The sequence below is a fragment of the Heliangelus exortis genome, chromosome Z (genome assembly GCF_036169615.1).
Source record: "Heliangelus exortis chromosome Z, bHelExo1.hap1, whole genome shotgun sequence".
Classification (NCBI taxonomy): Eukaryota; Metazoa; Chordata; class Aves; order Apodiformes; family Trochilidae; genus Heliangelus; species Heliangelus exortis.
Window position 1 is genome coordinate 39579660 of NC_092454.1, and position 19242 is coordinate 39598901.

The 19242-nt window shown below is 40.7% G+C and overlaps 1 protein-coding gene across 4 annotated transcripts in view; it reads left to right on the plus strand.

Annotated features, from left to right (window-relative positions):
* TJP2 (tight junction protein 2) overlaps positions 1-19242 on the plus strand; it is a 62947-nt gene that overhangs the window by 11457 nt on the left and 32248 nt on the right. The window contains exon 2 of one of the 4 annotated variants that reach the window (XM_071731983.1): positions 2972-3088. The exons of 2 other annotated variants lie outside the window; for them this stretch is intronic. Coding sequence is in view for 1 of the 2 variants with exons in the window: in XM_071731981.1 (XP_071588082.1) it covers positions 11142-11204 (63 nt within the window). In the remaining variant the exon portion in view is untranslated. Of the gene's footprint in view, positions 1-2971; positions 3089-10965; positions 11205-19242 lie in introns of those variants that run through there. One more of the 4 variants, XM_071731981.1, reaches the window with a different exon arrangement.

A 19242-nucleotide genomic window follows, 5' to 3' on the forward strand; every position in this document is an offset into this window, starting at 1 on the left:
TTTATATTAGTTGCATCACTAAACCCACAAAAACTAGTCCAGAAAATTTGCTGATGCCAACAGTTTTTAGCCCCTTAACAACACAGGTATTCTTCAAGTTGGTCCTGAGTTTCTGGTGTGTCATGTTAATGACTGCTTGTAGGGCTTTTTGTTAAAATTCTTCCCATTAAAAGTAGTTCTTAGTGCAATGTATTTGGACACAGGACAGTAGAGTGTCCTGGACTGTAACTTCCTTTGATTGTTTCATGTAAGTTATCTACATGCCTATCTCTTTTAATTTTGCAGGCACTCTGTACATGCTGGTAAAATGATTTGGATTGCTCTTGACAGTTGAAGGAGCTGCATTGGAAAGTAATGGTACATTCTTGCAAAATTGCTTGTTTTCAAGTAGGTTTGTTTAGTCAGAGTCATAGCTTGAAACAAGCCATCTAAAAATGAAACTTGCTAATTTAGTATCTGTTATTTTTTCTTTTTGTAACTGGAACTGCTTGGCTTTCACCTACTCCAGAGCATTAGTATCGAAGTTCAAAAGATGCTACCCCATTAATATTTTTTTTTATTTCCACTATGCTTAATCAGACGTCTCCCTCCTTTAAGGGAAAGATTTAGTTGATACAACTGTTGTACAGACTTGGAATTCCAAACTGGTGAAGATGTATTTGGATTATGTTTGGATTTGTCATTCCAACAGTTTCACAAAAGCAGAAAAGCTGTTGTTGTTGGACTGTAATAGGAATCTCTTATGTTTTCATTAAGACTTTTAGGGAACTAAAGGTTGGTAACCAGCAATTGCAGCCAAGTAAACTGTGAGATGAAGTAAAAGGCACCATTCAGACTGCTTATTTTGTGCAACTGGAATAAGTAAATCAGTAGTTCACTTCGCTAACATCAGCTTTATTTGACTTTAATAGGTACCCTGTTACATTCGTGGGGGGAAAAAAGAAAAAGGAAAAAAAGATGGTTTTGAAGTGCGTATGTATACAAGGAAAAAGCCCAAACAACAAAACAACAAATCAAACCAAATACTTGTTTTATTTCTCTTCATTATCTCCTAAGATAAAAACCAGCATTGAGTGTGATGCCAGCTCTAGTGCCATCACTTTAAAGTTGATAAAATCCTGATTTAAAAATGTAGACTAAGGCAACAAAGGTAGTGGGACAGGCAAATAGTTTATTTTGCTAAGATATTAATTTACATTTTTATACCAAAGACATTATGAAGTAAGTTTTCCTGCTCCATTTTGCTTGGGATAATGATGTGATTTCTGTGACAGATAGATTTTTGTTAGCTATTGGCATTTTCATGCAAAAGAAAAATGATGACAGCAGTGGTAGTTTGGGTTCAGCTTCCTTGTCTAACTTTCCTGAAGCCTTCAGAATAGCATTCTGTGCACAGCCTGGAACACTAAATCTGTTGTAATATGCATCATGGCTCCTTGCTGCTCTTTGGGGACCACAGAAATTCATATTAAGTGTCCTTTTGTTCTGTGACTTCAGAAATCAAGCCTTGGTCCACATCAGTAGTTTATTACTTTCAGAAAGATGGTTTTTGTTGAAAGAATCTGCAGAGAGGGAAAAGAGAGTTCTAGTTTCACAACATGATGTCTGGCACATACTTGCATCTTTGACATTTTTAAGAAGTTAATCTGAGACCACATGGATTTTTAAAATATCTTAAAAGTTCTTAATTTTTCTTTTTTTGAACCTGAAACATTGTTATGATTGTGTTCAGAAAAAAGGTGCGTTCCTCACATAAGATACATCAAAAAAATATAGGGTAGACTTGTAAATAATTGGGGAAGTTCTGCAGAATTCTTTCAATATGTTTCTCTTTCAATATGGGTCTCCTGCTATCTAGAAATAGTTAATAATGGGCTATTACCCAAAATAAAAAAACAATCAACCAACCAAACCCCCCCCCCAAAAAAAAAACCCAAAATAAAACAAACAAAAAATCACAAAAACCAACTAAACAAACACCAACAAAACAACTGACCAACCGGGCCTAAAAACATATACATTGCAAAAGAAAAAAAAAAAAAAAAAAAAAAAAAAAAAAAAAAAAAAAAAAGCAACAAACCCAAACCTGTTACAACTATGGATTAGATACTCTTCCAAGAAGGTCTGGTTATAAACTTCTTTGAAGGTAGACCAGTTTGGAAAGATGCTTTTTGAGAAGAATAAAGGTGGTCAAGATATGCGTTTGTTTTCTTTTAAAAACAAAACCCAACCAGCAAACCATAATCACTGTCTTCCGTTTCTATTTCTGTCAGAAATTTCTCCTTCATCTTAGTTAAACCATTCATTTTCCGTTTCCCTGTAGAGCATAATTAAGGGCTTGGACAAAGAGTGCAGGAGAGGAGGAGCCCTCTGACAGGGATCTTGAATGGAAGTTAACATATTGTATGTGCATAAGAGGGGAAGCTGATGCCTATTGATTGGAGGAAGGAGTAGAAAATGAGGTGTGGAATTGTTTCTTTCCTGTGATTTGGCAACTGGAGCTGTTGCCAATTGGAATCACTGGAGCGCACATATCTGATTATTGCTACTGAGCTTATGCTCCAGATACAAATAGTTTAACTTTGTACTGTTGTGCAAACTAATCTATGAGACTAACACTAAATTAAAAGAAAAAGCCCAGCTCCTTGTGGAGAGGACCACACTTCCTGTCTGTGCCCTACTCAGTTTGCAAAAATACATTGTTGCCTTGTGTGCAGACTTTTGGGGGAATGCCTGGTGAGGGACAGTGCTCTGATTGAAGTTCGCAGTGTTGCTGTAAGTGCAAATACTGCCGAATATATCCTTTGTTCAAGCAATGTTACCATTTGATTGCCATCGAAGATAAAGAGTGGCAAACAGCAGGGAAATATATTATGTATCCTCTTTATCTCTGCGACTTCACCTTCCCAGGCTTCACAGTCACTCTTTTGTGATTATACATGACTGAAACGAAACTTTGTTTTCCAGTGAGCAAACCACAGCACTGCCATCTCCCTGTGAGTGGGACCTGGAGCGCAGCTGCACCTCCAGACGGAAGCACCTGGCAGCAAGAAGGCAGAAATACTCAAAAATCATCGTTCCTCACAAGGTACCAGTCAAGTTGTGACACTTAGAACTGGCCATTAGTTTAGAAGGATGAATCTTTGTCATGTGCTAGCTATGAAGTGCGTTCTTTTAGCCGTGTTTTTAAAAGATTTTTAAGAAACTGCACTTAATGCAGTAGTATGCTGGAATCAGAACTAGTCCTTTTTGGGTTCCTGAAGCAACTTAGAATGAGCACATGCATATGCTGAGAGCTTGGTGCTGTACAACAGGCCTCCAGAAGAGGAGAGACTTCTGCAATAAAGTCAGTGAACTCATTATTCTGCTTAAGTTATGCAAATAAGTATAGTAATAATAATGCACATGCCTGTACTAGTTCATCTCCTAGCTAAACAGTGGTAAAAAATTGATTTAATGTATGGTGACGCTTTCAGCAAATATAAATGTTTAGTGTGGGTTTAGGGATAAATTACTTTAAGCATGGAGGGTAATATTAATGGGAATTGCTTAGTGACTCAAGAGTCCTGGGAAACAGAATAGCCACACACAGGGAGAGTTGTTTTGCTGCATATTTTCTTACAGTACATCATTAAGGTAAATATAATCCTTTTGGTATCTTAACCTTGCTGTTGAAACCTTTTCTCAAGTGCTTCCAGAGAGAATATAAAATGTGCCCTTAGTTTTATGTGTTGATCAAACATGCTTGGCTTGTTTTTGTAAGTCATTAGCAGATGACAATTTTGAGAGCAAAGAATTTTTATGCTGGTGCATTGCAAAATTATAATTAACTTATCTTTCATTCTTGTGAGATGAATAGCTATTGCTGCTTTAGTAATTTATTTGAAAATGTGGGTATCAGTTTTCCCGTCTTTCTGAATTGTAATATACTAAACCAAAGTTACTCATCTTTTAGTTTAATGTTCTGGGAGTGAGGGAAGAGGATGCTCATTAATGAGTCTCTAAAGATATGACAGAAAAGAAAAGGAAAAAAAACCCAAAAACCAAAAAACAAAACAACAACAACAAAAAAACCCAACTTGGTGTTATAGAAAGTAACACAAAAGCAATTTTGGCAACTGTGTGGAGGAAAATGATACAAGAATGTCAGTGAAGCATATCTAGACAGGCCTATCCCAGATGAGGTCTCAAGCAGACTCTAGCATTTTTCTCTAAAAAAACTTCCAGCATATGATGTGGTATGCAAAGCTTACACCTGGGAATGTCGGTACTTGAATGAAACTCCCAAACTATGTAATCACTAGAGGAAGGTGCTTCAGCATCTGCATGGAGCCACCTTGTCTATGGGATCCCCGGAGTTGTGGTAGTGGCACGTGAATGACTGGAGTGTTGGTGTCTTTCTGCTCTCTCTCTGACAACTCTTCTCACTCTTCTCCCTTGGGATCTCAGCAGCTCATTTCAGTCCTTCCTGAAGAGCACAGCCAAATGTGACCATAGCACCCTAGCTGTGGCCTTGCTGTTACTGAATGGGGCAGCAAAACTGCTTTGTTTCTTAATGAGCTCATCAGCAGGAGGTTTGCCAGTAGGATGGGGAGAAGAGGAGCTTTGAAGCATAGTTATGGTGCTCTAAAGCACTAACTTGGCTGAAGAACTGCTGTCTGGGGTGTTTTTTTTTTGGTTAAATTAACCTCTGTATGAATGAGAAAGTTTTGTGTATGTTACATTTTGTGAGCTCTGCATGTTTTTCACTTGTTCTTAATAAGTATAATGATCCCCATGAGAAAGGGATCTTTGTTTTTGCTACTGTGTAGTCTTAATTAATTTGAGTCGTTAGAGTTGATTAACATGGTAAAGCTTTTGATGTTGTAAGGCTTGACTTATGGTGCAGGAAGACACATAAATTGCTAAAAGCAGAGGATTGTTTCACTGCTTTGCTAGGAGTAGTCAAAAAGCATGGAGAAGAGAGGAAAGAAACAACATGTAAACAAAATGAATGTTCAAACAGAGCATGCCCAATGTGGTGCCTGCTGTTTAAAATAAGCAAATTAGAGGTGGGGAAAATATTTCCTTTCTGGTGTTGATATACATTTTTGTATGCATTTGACGTATGAGGAGAAAAACATTACATACTTATGTGGTTTGGATTTGTTTGAACTACTTGTTTCTTTCATTTTTTAGAATAACAGTACTAGCTTTTGTAACTTCTTAAATCAGTAGAAGGCAAAGTGCTTATGCACACAATTGAAGTTGCTTCAGTTTGTGTAGTCCATAGAGGTGTGTGTGTGTGTGTGTGTGTGTGTGTGTGTGTGTTCAGGTAGAGTCATTGTGAAGTCCATGTTTCACTCCAGCAATAGGTCATGATATTTCATTTGCATCTCAGAAGGTTTCTAGTCCAACCTCTTGGCCAAAGCAGGGTCTGCTGTAAGATCAGAACAGGCTGCCTGGGGCTTTACCCAGTTCAAGTTTGAAAATGCCCAGGAATGGAGGTGGTACAGCCTCTCCGTGCCCCAGGTGGATGGCTCGGCTGCCCCCAGTAGGGAAGAATTTTCTTCTTACCTCCACCTGAACCTCTTTTGTCCATCACTTCTTATTCTGGACCACTGTTGAGCCTGACTGCATCTCCCCAGTCTCCTCCTATCAGCACAAGTGGTTTGCTGTTAGGTGTCCCTAAGCCAACCTTCCTCCAGGATAAACAGGCCCAGATGCTGCCATGGCTTCCTCTGGAAGGTCCAGTGCTTCAGCACCCACCATCTTTCTGGCTTTCCAATGGATTCATGGTAACAAGTGCCAAAACAATTTTCACAACTTCTCTAGTCCCCTCAAGATTTAAGATTGCTCTGCTACATATGACTTAACCCCAACATAGAGTTGAGTGTTTGAACCATACGTAGCTGCTCAGCAATCTGAGAGTCAGCTACACATCTTTTAATCCCGAAGGCTGAATCTGCTAGGGTGCAGACTACTATATAAAGAAGGAAATGTAATTGGATTTATGAATCATTTAAGTAGGACTGTGCTGACTGATTTGTGTGATTTTTGCTGGCTGATGACAAACAGCAGTCTAAAGAGATTGACTGGAAGGGGAGGGGAAAAGGCTGTTTGGCAGCATGGTATTTTTAGAAACTTCTACAGTGCCTTTCATCAGAGGATCATGATCACTTGCTTATGCAAACAAAACTGAAACAAAAACAAAACTGAAATCTCTGTTCAGACAGTTCAACAACTGGACCAGAAGCCTACATTCTCTGTATCTCTTACTGAAATCAGTTTCCAGTTCTTTAAGGAGGCTGCCTGTTTGCCATGCTGTCTAGCAGCGCTACTAAGTGTTGAAGTCTAACATTTCAAAAAAAGAAAAATAACTGATAGTCAGAGGGGACATTTAAAAGGCTTGATGGTGGGGAGGAGGCAGAGAGAACCTGAATCACAACGTGACAACTAATCTTGCTTGCTGCAATCAAATTGCTGAATAGCCTGACTTGATTGGCAGGAGTACCCGTGAGAGGCAGCTGCTTGTTTTAAATTTGCATTCTATAGCATAGCATTAAATGAGTGTTCCCTCTGCTGATGCTAAAGGCATCACAAGTGCTTCATTCACGGTAGCATTAGATCATTTGTGGATTATGTCCTAAGTTTGTCACTACTCAAGCTACAGCAAGTGATGTCTCTAGGTATGTGCCACACAGACCATAGATTCCATCTTACTATAGTCAAACTGCATCGGCCTCGATTAGTTAAACTGAAAACCTCTGTGGAGAATGTGATCCCTAGAATTTATTTGTGTGTTTCTTATAAAGATTTGTGTGTTTCTTACAAATACCAATTAATCTTCCCATGGAAATTAATTTCAAAACCTCTACATGCCTCCATAAAACCCGTGCATGTGATACTGCTTTGTACAGTACACATGCAAAGTAGCCAGCCCTAAACACTGCAGAGGACAGAGCTGCACTTTTGTAGCCCAGTTCATGTAATTTTTGACATGGTGTTGGTACCCAGCTTTTACTGTTAGCAGTGTAGTACCACTTCCAGGACTAACTACAGCTGTACCTGCACTTCCTAGCGTGCAGAAACAGAAGAGACCATTTTGCTGGGTCTCCTACCCAAATTATGTTTGTGCTGCTGCCCCCAGTCAGACTTGGCTAGTTTGTAGTTACTCTGTATAGTCACATGTGATCCACAGTACAGGGTCTTCTGGGATTTAAGAGCAGGTGAGTCAGGAGAAGTTACATCTAATTATACCCTTAAAGATGTGCTTGCAGTTTAGGGTTTGGTTTTGTTTTCCTTCAGCTTGCAAGGGAGGAGGATTCGCTCCCCTATTGGAATAGCTGTTAGGTGAAATGAATGATTTGAGTGCCTGTTCTCCCTTTTCCTGCTACAGGAGGTAAGAACTTGTGGTACTGGAGGAATTACTTAGCTCTTGTGGCTAAGTACACTGCTCTCTTGTGGTTTTTTTTGTGTTAGGTTGCTTTGTGCTCCCCTTTTAAGGCCTACCTATCTATTCACCTTGAGAAGATAGCTTGGTGAAAGGGCAGAAAGTACCCAGGAAAACCTCTAGGTCTGTTCTCTGCAGCTGAATTGCAGGATAAGTAACTTGAAAATTGTGATTACGTTGATAGCTAGACCATCAGTGGCATCTGGGCACTTGACCAAGCTCAAGCATGAGCACTAGAGGTCACTTACTGCCCACATTTTCAGGCTGGTGTGGGATGATTTATCTGCCCATTTTGATGGATAAGCTGTTTGATTTGATGAAAAAAAGTAAGAAAGCAGGAAAAGATAACATTTCTTGCTTGTACAGAGGACATATCAACAAACATGGGAGATATTTTGAAAAGCCCAAATGGCTTGTTTTCATAGAATCATAGAATAGTTTGAGTTGGGAGGGACTTTGAAAGGTCATGTAGTCCAGCCCCCACCTGCAGTGAGCAGGAACATCTTCAACTAGATCAGGTTGCTCAGAGCCCTGTCCAACCTGACCTTGAATATTTCCAGGGATGGGACTTCTGCCAGTTCTCTGGACAGCCTGTTCCAGTGTTTCACAAGCTTCACTGTAAAAACAAAAAAAAAAATCTAGTTTGATTCTACCCCTATTTAATTTGAAACCATTACCCCCTTGTCCTATCACTAAAGGCTCTGCAAACAAGTTTGTCCCCATCTTTCTTGTAAGCCCTCTCCAAGTATTGAAAGGCCATAAGAAGGTCTGCTCAGAGCCTTTTCTTCTCCAGGCTGAACAGTGCCAATTCTGTCAGCTTTTTCTCACAGGATAGGAGAGGTGTTCAGCCCCCTGATTATTTTTGTGACCCTTCTCCAGATTCAGTCCTACAGCTCCATGTCTCCTGTGCTGAGGACTCCAGGACTGGGCACAGCACTCCAGGTGAGGCCTTACCAGCACAGAATACAGGGGGAGAGTCACCTCTTTTGAGGTGCTGGCCACACTTCTTGTGATGCAGCCCAGGATATGGCTGGCTTTCTGAGCTGCAAGGGAACACCGGTGGCTCATCTTCAGCTTTTCATCCACCAAGTCCTTCTTAATATGGTTGCTCTCAATACCTTTGTCCCCCAGCCTATATTTATACCAGGGGTTATACTGTCACAATGCAGGACCTTGACACTTGGCCTTGTTTAACCTTGTGAAGTTCACATGGGTCCACTTCTCAGACTTGTCCAGGTGCCTTTAGATAGCATCCCATCCCTCAGGTGTGTCAACCATACCACTCAGCTTGGTGTCATCTGCAAACTTGCCAAGGGTGCACTTAAACCCACTGTCCATGATGAAGATATGGAACAGTACTGGTCCCAGTACGGACCTGTCATCTCCATCTTGACATTGACCACTACATTCTTGATGTGACCATCCAACCAATTCCTCATCCACCAAAATACCCATCTGTCAAATCCATATATCTCTAATTTAGAGAGAAGGATGTTGTGAGTGACCATGTCAAAGGCCTTACTGATGTCCAGATAGACTTTTTTTTTCATCCACATAGGTTTGGTTTTTTTTTTCTGTTACTTCAGGAAACTGAACTGACACAAGCCAATAGGCTGTCCTAGGTGATGGAATTGAAAACTCACTTATTTTGTTTGCATAGCTGTGGTCAGTTCCTGCATCTGTGTTGCACTTACCTCAGGCTAATTGGGGTGCTAGCCTCGGTTGCTTTCCTCCAGCTCAAGGAAGTATAGCCTGATAACCCCACTGTTAGTGATAAAATTACATGGCTTTGATAGAGTCACAGATCATACCAAAGGGAAGCTTTAGGCCAATCCTCAGCTTTTGTCTGGAGCATAGAGTAACCCTTCTTGGCCTTGCAAAGGGAAAGCAGATGCTTACATTGCTCTCACTGGCACTGTCTGTGCTCCCCAACAGGCTGAGTCTGGTGGGTGAATGAGGTGTGCTACCTCTTCATCTTTTATCACATCCTGTGTGGAGAGAGATGGCTGTAGGAGGCAGGCGCTCAACTTTATGCTGCCAGGAGCTTGATGTGTGTGCTAAGAAGCTGCTGTTGCAGGTTTCTAGTGGCTTCTTCTGTCCCTGCCCCACCTTATGTCTGACAGCTTCTGTCTTTGAAAAAGTATATTGCCATCCAGCCAAACCCAAAACCCAATCTTGCATCTGAAACTATATAGTAATCTGCAGTACAATTCTCCAACATCCTATCAAGGCAAAAAACAGCTGATGTTATTTTCATCATGTCTTGTGGTTTCAAGGAGGTAACTGTTGGACAATGGCTTTTTTTTTGCTCAAGCCATGGTGTAATAACCTATGGTGATATTGTCAGCTAGTGCCAGATTGCACTCCAGATTGCAAAGGTGTGCAGAAAGAAGAACACAGTGGTGTGGAGAGTTGCAGCTGTTTTGTCCTTCCCTGCTGTGCCTCATGGAGAAATTCTTGATGCCAGCTGCTATCAGAGGACCCCATGTGCATGAGCAGCCTGGCATTCTGTGTGTCATCTTTATCAAGCGGTCTTGACGTTGGGCGTATACCAGACTGTGCAACAGAAGTTGGATGTTGCAACAGAAGTTGGATGGTCTCACTCACTTGTAAAACCAAGAGGAGTGAGCAGATGAAAGAAAACCAAAGTTCAGGCTTTGGCATTTTTCTGCCTTTTACTTTCCAAGTTTGAGGGTAGGCCATAGAAAGCTACATGCTGTTTCCATTCTTTTTTTTTAAGTATCATCTTAAGAAAGCTCTTCCTTTGTAGCTTGTCCTCATTCTTAATTTCTTCCTTCCAAGAGGTGATTCAAGTATTCACTTATCCACCCAAAATAAAACTCCAGGAAGACAGTAGCATTGGGAAAGAATCTTTATTTCTGAATACAAGAGTGACTGAACTTCTGCCAGTCTTCTCTTCAGTGCTTTCAGGACGCATTTTTTTCTGCCAGCTCTTGAGAATGCTGTTACCTCAAGAACATGCTTTTAAAAAACAATGTAATTATTGCCTCAAAACCAAGCAATTCTGCCTCTGCCTTTGTAGGAGCAGCACTAAAGTTGAGACTGGCATGAAAGAGCTATTAGGTGGTGGGAAGGAAACCTGACCAAGGCTGTGGGAAGGCATCAGATGGGGGCAGCTTTCAAACTCGACTCCTAAGAACACGCACAAGCAGAAAATGTAGAAATGACTCGCGTGTTTTTGTTGGACGAAACAGGGCTGTGGGTACCGTCCCAAAGCCTCTCACCAGAAGTGCTGTCCAGGCTCGGGTGGCAGGGCCCATCGCTCCCGCTTCCCCGTTGACAGGCGTCAGCTGCTGGCCGCTGCCCAGGGCAAGAACACGAGAAATATTTTTGTAAATGGAGAATAACAATTCTTTTCTTCTCACGGAGAATGAAAATGTTTCTTCGCCTCCCCGGGACGTTTGAAGGCTTGATTGGCTGGCGGCTGCGGACGCCCGGGCCCCGGCAGTACAAAGTCTCTCTGTGGCGGGCTCCTCAGTGCCGGCTTTGTCCTGCCGGGCTCCGGCCGCCCCCGCCGCTCAGGCCTCCGCCGCAGCCCCGCTCCCGCCGGACAGCGGCCCGACCGGTTTCCGCCGGTCTCTCCGGGCAGCGGGGCCGAGGCGGGGCCGCAGCATGCCCGGGGCTGGCGGGTGTCACCGCTAGAGCTCGGGGCCGCGGGCGGCAGCGCGGAGGGGCCGGCGATGTTACTATGGGAGCGACGCAAGGCTCCGCCGGGAGCGAACCGCGGGAGCCCGCCGGGGGGGCGGAGCAGGTCGGTAGCCTCCCCCTCGCCCACCGCACTCCTCTTCTTCTTGCGGGGCTCGCCCGTCGGCACCCCCCTTCCCTGGCCATGGGAGAGTTCACCCCCTTCCTTGCCGGGACCCCCCCGAGGCGGGGGGTGATGGGGGCCGCGGGCCCGGGGCACCGTGCGGGGATGCCGTGTCTGTGCGTGACGCCGGGACACGGGTGTCAGCCTGGGGTTCGCACCCGCCGAATGCACCTGTGGCCGCCGAGCCGTGCCGGGACCACCCCGCGGCTCTTGTACGAGGAGCGGGACCGTACGAGGTGCGGACTTCGGTTTATTCGGGTCATTCCCACATGCTCCCGCTGGAGCCGAAGGATGGTGGAAAGCCCCTGTTTTTTTTCCATTAAATTGGAGCGGGGAGCTTCAAGCTGACGGACAGGAAGGAAGGAAGGGGCATTCCGCACTGGGGTGCGGGTCGCTGCGTGAGCTTCCCTCTGTGTAACCACAGCCTTAAACACTGGGAAACAGAACTTCATTTCATATTTTAAATACTGGTTGTGCTCAGGATGGAGGTCAGTGTTTCAAGCAAAATTACCCCTGTTTCTGTGGTGAAACAAACTTTGTTGTGGTGTTGGGTTTTTTTGTTTGTTTGTTTTCTGGGGTTTTTTGCCCCCCACCCCCTTCTTTGTTGTTTTTTTCATTTGTTTGTTTTTAAAATTGTTCAGTTTTTATGGGAAAATGTGTTTTCTGACACCTATTTCTGAACTCCAGTACTAAACACCTGGGAGTCACAAGTATCCCCTGCCAGGCCCAGAGAGGCAGCATGCAGCAAGATGAATTTATCTGTAGTCATCTGCCACCCCCACTAAAATGCTGATGGAAGGCATAAACAGAAATTACTTGTGCCTCATAGTTTGTTTGGTGGCTTGTAGAATAATCAATATTGTAAGTATCCTTCTTGTGTAAGGAGCCTGTGTGTTACTCAACATCCCATATCACATGTTACAGGTGTTTATTTGCCATCAGTGAGCTAACTATTGACACTTTATGTGATCAGTTCCAAAGAGTGTTCTTTAGTGGTGGTATTTTTTGTTTGTTTATTTGAATATTTGAATTTTGTGCTTGTTTATTTGTGTAGTTTCTTATTTAATAAATCATAAATGTTATGCAGTTCATCTGGATAACTACACCACTCCTATTTCACTCTTCTACTATCTTCGTGTCCCTGTACTTGTCTGTTTCATCTAATCTCCATGGTGTAAGCTCTTTAACACAGATTCCATTGCATTTGTCACTTCTGTTACTGCAGTACATTTAGTAATTACATGTAATAATTTTGGTGATGGTTCTGGTGAGAAATATCCATAGTGTCTGTGATTCTTGAGTATTAGGTTTCAATATGTTGATGGATGGAAAGCCTGGCTGCACACATGTGAGCTGTAGGAGTTACAAAGGTTGGAATTACAGATGTACTCTTTAGAGGTACACTTTATATGGCTGTTGCTTCAATACTTAAATAAAATCACAGTGAGTGTGGAATGGTTCCTGAAGTAAGAGACCTTGCAGTATATTTTAGCAAAAGGTTTACTGGCTGTGTTATCAGTTTCCTCCCATTTGTCTCAAATAGCAACATTTTTTTGACCTAGTTTTATCAATTGGTGACACCCTTGCCCTTGATGAGAGACACTGCCATTGGATTGATTTGACTGAAATTTTTGCCCTTTATTGTACTTCTCTGTTTCTATCACAGACTTTCTCTTTTCTTTAGAGAAAATTAATGGGGGGGGTGGTGAGGGAGGAATGAATAAGAAGAGCTGGGGTTATCAGGTCTCAACTGAGTGAATTAGGTTTCTTCAAACAGTATTTGGGTCTGTCTTTCACATAAAGAAATAGAAATTAAATAGTTTGGATGTACCTTCTTTTTGTTTCACAGCTGTGAGTCCATGACATATGGAAGTGGGCTGCATTGGCTGCGAGTTCAGTGGAAGCATCTCAGTTGGCAAAAAGGGAGCTTTGGCTGATGTTCTCTTCTTCCTGTTGTTTGAAACTGAGGAATGTCATGTATCAGTACACAAATTGAACTTAAGTAGGAAGAAATTGTCAATGTGGACACTGCAATTGTTATATTCCTTACGTTACTGGTATTAAAGGCCACCATTTTCATAAAGACAACAGTTTGTTCATTGTATTGTAGAAGAAGACAAAAAAATAATCTACAGAGATACTACAGCTGTAATTTCTAGTGTCCTCATTATTTTTCCTAATGAAGCTATGCAAACAATGTAAAATTTATCACTACATTTTTAGAAACTGTTTTCTCGCAGCTTGTGATTATTAGAAATATAAAACACATCAGGATGTGTTTTATAATATTGAGAACAGCTAATATTGGGAACTTTTTTGGAGTTCTTTGTGTAACAGAATGTAGTACGTTGCAGCTTTAGGAATACGATATAATTGATTGCTGCAGCAATCTCTTTTTTGAATGACCCAAACTCTGTATATGGCTATGAGCCAAATAGGTGTAGTGGAACTCATGTCTGTGTTAAAATTTCAAATTAACTTAAAACCACTTTGTATTTTAAAGCTATGTTATTTGGTCTGCATTTCTTACTATCAACATTAAGAGCCCACCACGTATTGTGTGTGATCTGTGCTGAGAAGGGAGACAAATGCAAATACTGCAAATACCAGCCTTAAGGCAGAATTATGTTTCTGAATGCTTCTTAGCTGGAGTGCACAGTGGAAACTAATATATACATGAAATTATTCTTGATGCTATGTGAGAATAGATCAACTGGCTTGCTAAACAGCAGGAGAGATGCCTTTGTGAACCCTCCAGACATCTCTATCCAGTAAGTTAAAATACAATAAGGATGGAAATAATCCTTCCATGCCCTCAGTCGTAGCAGTCAACTAAGGAGGCAGATGATTGTCAGCAGCTTTCTGGATTGTTTGTACCTTGTGTTGTGCCATATTAAATACTCAGAGGGCAATACCATTTCACATATTCTGCTGCGGAAGTCTGTAGATCTGATTAACAGCACTTCATTAATGTTTCACAACTGAATTTCGGATAAATTTTTTCTTGTTAAAAAAAAATGCTATAAAAAATGAAAGACCATGCAAAAAATCCCATATGAGCTCTAACTACTTGCTTATAGAGCTACAAGAAGTGATACACCTATCTGTTATTTATTTATTTATTGCTTAATAATGTATGTAGTTAGCCTGTCATGTCTTTCCTTTGCCTGTGATGAGAAAAGCATTTTGGGTTCTCAACCCTTCTGATTCTTAGTATAAGCTTTTCAGAGAGAATACAGGATGTCCTGCTACACTATCATTCCAAGCTCCTCAAACAAAGCTGTGAGAGGAAAATTGTTGGCCTTTGAGTGAACTAAGCAGATTGCTGCCAGGGTCAGTGCTTGGCACTGACTGCTCTTCTTTCTGTGTTCCAGCACTGCAAAAATGTGGATAATGCGAGTTTCTTCTAGTTGCTAGAGCTGAGGATTCTTCAGTCCAGTGTTTCAGAGGCTTTATGAGGAGTTGTTTTTCAAAGAGTTGAATGTGATTTAAAACTATTTACTTTTTTTATACTTTGTTTTCCTCAGTAGTTTTTATTTCAGAAATAAAGCACAGTCAATGTTTTTGGTTATACTGTTCACAGAGTCAAGCTTGATACATTTTCAAGGCAACTGAAGTGACTGTAGCATAGATGACCGGTAACATATGTGAGCATACTCCTCAGATGATGCCATCAGAAATCCTGTTTCTGAGTTGAATTTTTATTTGGATTATCTTGTCTGTGAGCTACACAGTGGTTTCAATTTGGATGTAAATTTTTGTTTTCCTAAAGTTTTCTACAAGTCTTTTAGTCCAGCATTAAAGTGGGGATGTTGTTCCTGACCCAGTACTTTGGTAGAAACTCCTCTTCAGAGCTGTCAAATACTTGTATGCTCTTTACCTCCATCGTATGTGTTACAGGAGGTCACCTTGGGGTCAGACCTCTAAAGACATGGTATTGATTACAGATGGATGCCTACTGCTGTTTCAGATAGCTGCTATGCTTTCAGTTCTTTGGCAGCTGTGCTTCCCTGTTTGTGCACACTCAGAAGGTTTAAGGATAGGTTAAGATGGTGGAAGAAGATGGAGATCCTTGGTCTTTGAGCTTCTGGTAGAATGTGAAAAGGATAGTACCAGGCTGCTGTTGATACATCAGTCCTTGCTGTCCCTTTGGTCTATGTGAAATGCTTGTAATCAAGTCTGAAATACTGGAATGCCTGGAGTGTGTTTTGTCATTTTCTGTGATGCTTTTTGTTTGACAGGTTATTATGATGCTTCCTTATTTTTAATGTTGCTATTTTTAATGTATGCTTTAATGTTGCTAATGTTATATTATAGAATTTAATTCATTAAATTTCATCCATTAACCTCTGCATGCTATAATAATTTGACTTAATTTTCCATTCTTTACCAACCTTTTCCTACTCTACCTGCTAGAGGCCTGTTTCTAATGACTTCTGAAGCAATAAGGTTGGATGAAAACTCCTTGCATCGCAATGATTTGAAAAAGGATTAACTTTTTACCTTTTTGTAAGGCGTGTTTGTCTACAAGCAGGTACATCTTTTTCTTTCAGATGGGAAAAAAGTAGAACTCTTTATTATAGTTTGCTTCTGCTTTGTGTGTCAGTAGGTCATTAAAGTGTATAATGCTCTTTTATGTGGCTTACACCACATGAAGAAAAGAGAATGAACTTTCAGTTGCTCTCAAAGTGAGCTGTGCTCTGGCTTGTAACTTAATGGAAGCATTTCTAACCTTAATGATTCCGAGATTAATTTTCTTCTAGCCACACATATGCAAAAGGGTTCTCTTGTTTTTCTTTCCAAGTAATTTTCAAAGCCTCATGTGGTTTATGAAAGCAACTAATAGTCACGAAGGGAGGAATAAAATTTATGTCACTCACTCATCTTGTTCTGGTCAGCTATCCATTGTGTACTTAGTTTGCTGCTTATTGGAAATGGTGCTGTTTAGTGGAAATGGAACTATTTCACAGGGATGTGTCAGTTTGGTTTCATTTAATGGCTGGGGCAGAGCCTGAAGTTCCTTATGTTGCCTTATGTTGCCTCGATAGAAAGATCAGGGGCTGTAATTTCAAAATATTCTTCTGGCATCCTCTCAAGTGAACCAAGAATGTCTGCAGATGAACTCATATTAGCTCTTGGGGAATGAACCAGCCAAGTGGAAGTTACTGTCTTGATACTAAAGAAATGGAATAATTTCTGCATAAGTTGGAATGTGTTTGTAATGTTCTTTCTAGCAACATATTTGGATGCTAGCAAGGTCATGCACTAGTAGATAACTGCATGATATGTTTCAGCTTTACATCCAATCTAAAAGTATTGAGAAGAAGGAAGAAAAACTACTTCAATGATACTGCTGTCATCTGCCCCTGTTATTTTTTTACCTTTTTTTATCAGTGTCATCAGCTACATGGTGAGTTTCAGCATAACATTACTTTGTATTGGATCATAGGGTTTGTTTTGTTGTTCCTTCTTCTAAATGTACTGGGTTAAGCATCTGTATAAGACTTATGGACCTCAGATTTACCTCCAGGCATTCTACAGTATGGATGACAGAAATATGGCCAATCTCCCTTTTGCAACAGATTTTGCTCTCCTTTTAGATGCCTGTAATGTACATTTAAGTTTAGGAGTGAATTTCAGCTATGCTTTCTGGCAAGAGTGAGTAGGCTGATGAGACACATTCAGAGGGAGATGCAAGCTGCAAAGACTTGGAGGGTAGGAGTATGGTGGCACAAGGAAAGGAAGGTGGAAAGGAATGATGGATATGAGTAGGAAATAGCTGTTGAGATTTCGAGATCTGGAGTATCTGTGGAAAGGGGGAATCTGCTTTGGAACAAGGACAGCAGAGCAGTCAGTAGTTTCAGTGTGCTGACTAGTGAAATGAGTACATAAGAGCTGGCTAGTAAATCAGGCTGATGTAGCACGTGTGAATGACGCAGAACATACTGCTTCAAGCTCAAAGCTGCTTAACTTTATACATATGTGATATTTTATATCCTTCAACTTTTACCTCATTATTTAGACAGAAATTTGAATTAGCTTCTTTCTGTTATGGTCATTAAAATGCACTTGAAGCTTTTATTTATCTAACTTGTGTGTCATGACCTTCTGTTTAATGTTTGTTTTGTGAGGCTTGTGATATGGCATTGATAGTTGTATCAAATACATTGCGTAGTGTGAATTTTATGGGGTTTTAGTCTTAGATGTGGTCAAATGTGCCATTGAACTATATGTTACACAGAACTGAACAGAGGTTTATTTCCATCAGCCAAGAGAAGAGAGCTAATGTGACAGTATGTAATCACGCTGCCATGGGAATGCTCGAACAAAAGCAAAATGTTTCCAAGAACGTGGCAGATCGTTCTTCTATTAATAGAGGGTTAGAACAAAGGATACTCAAAACCTTAACAGGGATATAAAATCTAGTTTGGTTTGAGCCTAAGCTTAGAAGCTAACAATGATACCCTTGTTTGAATTGTCTTGCATTATGACTGGTTGATTAAATATAAATGCAGACCTGATTGGATTGTATCCCAGCAATGAAACAGCCTTTTAAAACCCAGTAACATGAAGCAGTAGACAGGTACCCTGCTTGTCTTTCTGGGATATGGGAGCTGTAGTTGGTCAATAGCAAAGCTTATGCAGTCTCGGATTCTGTAAAAACCATGGTGTAGCAGAAATGGAATTTCTTACCAGTAACTGCTTGATACTGGGCAGTTCTGCTGCTTGGTTTGCTACTTGGCCATGGACGCAGGAAGGCAAAACATTCAAAAACAATAGCAGGAGAAGATGAATAAATTTATAATCAGGGCTTGGGACCATGAAATGCATATGGTGCTTTGTTTTTTTCTTCCAAATTTTTATTTTAAGATGCTGCAACATTAAAAAATATTCTTTGGCTGCAGGGAATAATTAACTCTGAAATTAGAAGCTTAAGGAATGGCAGCTGCACTTGTATTTTCCACAGTTAAATTATCTTTTTAGTTAGTTTACCTAATAGAATGAAATTGATTGTGCAAACCCTAAGAGTTTACCTTCCCATCAAGTCCTGATACTGCAAGTATATGAGAACTGGTAATTTTTTAAATTATTTTTTAATTTTTTATGCCAAGTAAAAAGTGGTCTTCTTGAAATTAGAATATGCACAAAGTGCTGAAGTCCTTTGATTCTCAGACTTCATTTGCACGGGCATCTTAAGGAGCAGAAGCTACAGAAACAGTTTGACTGGAGAGAAGTGCATTAGATTTTACAGTTAAAGTGAATGGAGGTGGTTAGGGCAGAGATGGTCTTTAAAACTGTCACTGGTTAGATGAACTGAAAGTTCACTGTCCTCTCAGTACACTTCAGTGCCTTCTTATAGCATATTAAAAAAAAAGTTTAGCAGCACCTTAGTCTGTGTGACAAAGTGAAAGTCTAGCAAAACTGTTTGGGAAATGAAAAAGCAAATAAACTCTCTTCAGTTTCTAGTGAGCGTGTAAGTATACTGCATACACAAGTAGAATTGATCTGTCAGCTTTTTACAGAGGTAAATTCTTATCTTCACCTGAAATTGCTTGGCTCCTCGGCTTTTATCTCCTCAAGCCTTTTGAAAAAGGAAATCTACTTTATTACAAGATTGCACACATGTGGCAAGAAGTGAGGTTTGTTTTTTTCATTAGAAACCATAAAAAAAAAAAAAAAAAAAAGAGAGAGAGAGAGTAAATGATGCTGCATGTTCCAGGACAGTTGGGAAAAACAGCTTCTGGCTTTTCTCTGAGAAACAACATGTGAAAAGTGGAATTTCTCAAGAGGCAGAAATTGATTTCTAAAAAAACGGAAATGGGTTTAGTTTTCTTCTTCAAAGTTTTCTTTGGCAACTTTGAATTTCCATGGAAGCTGTTTTCTCACAGATCTTGAACAATTGGTTGCTTCCTGTGGAAGCATTGGAACAGTCACTATTTCACCAGGTTAATGACAGCAGTGTTGTTGGGCAAAAGATAGT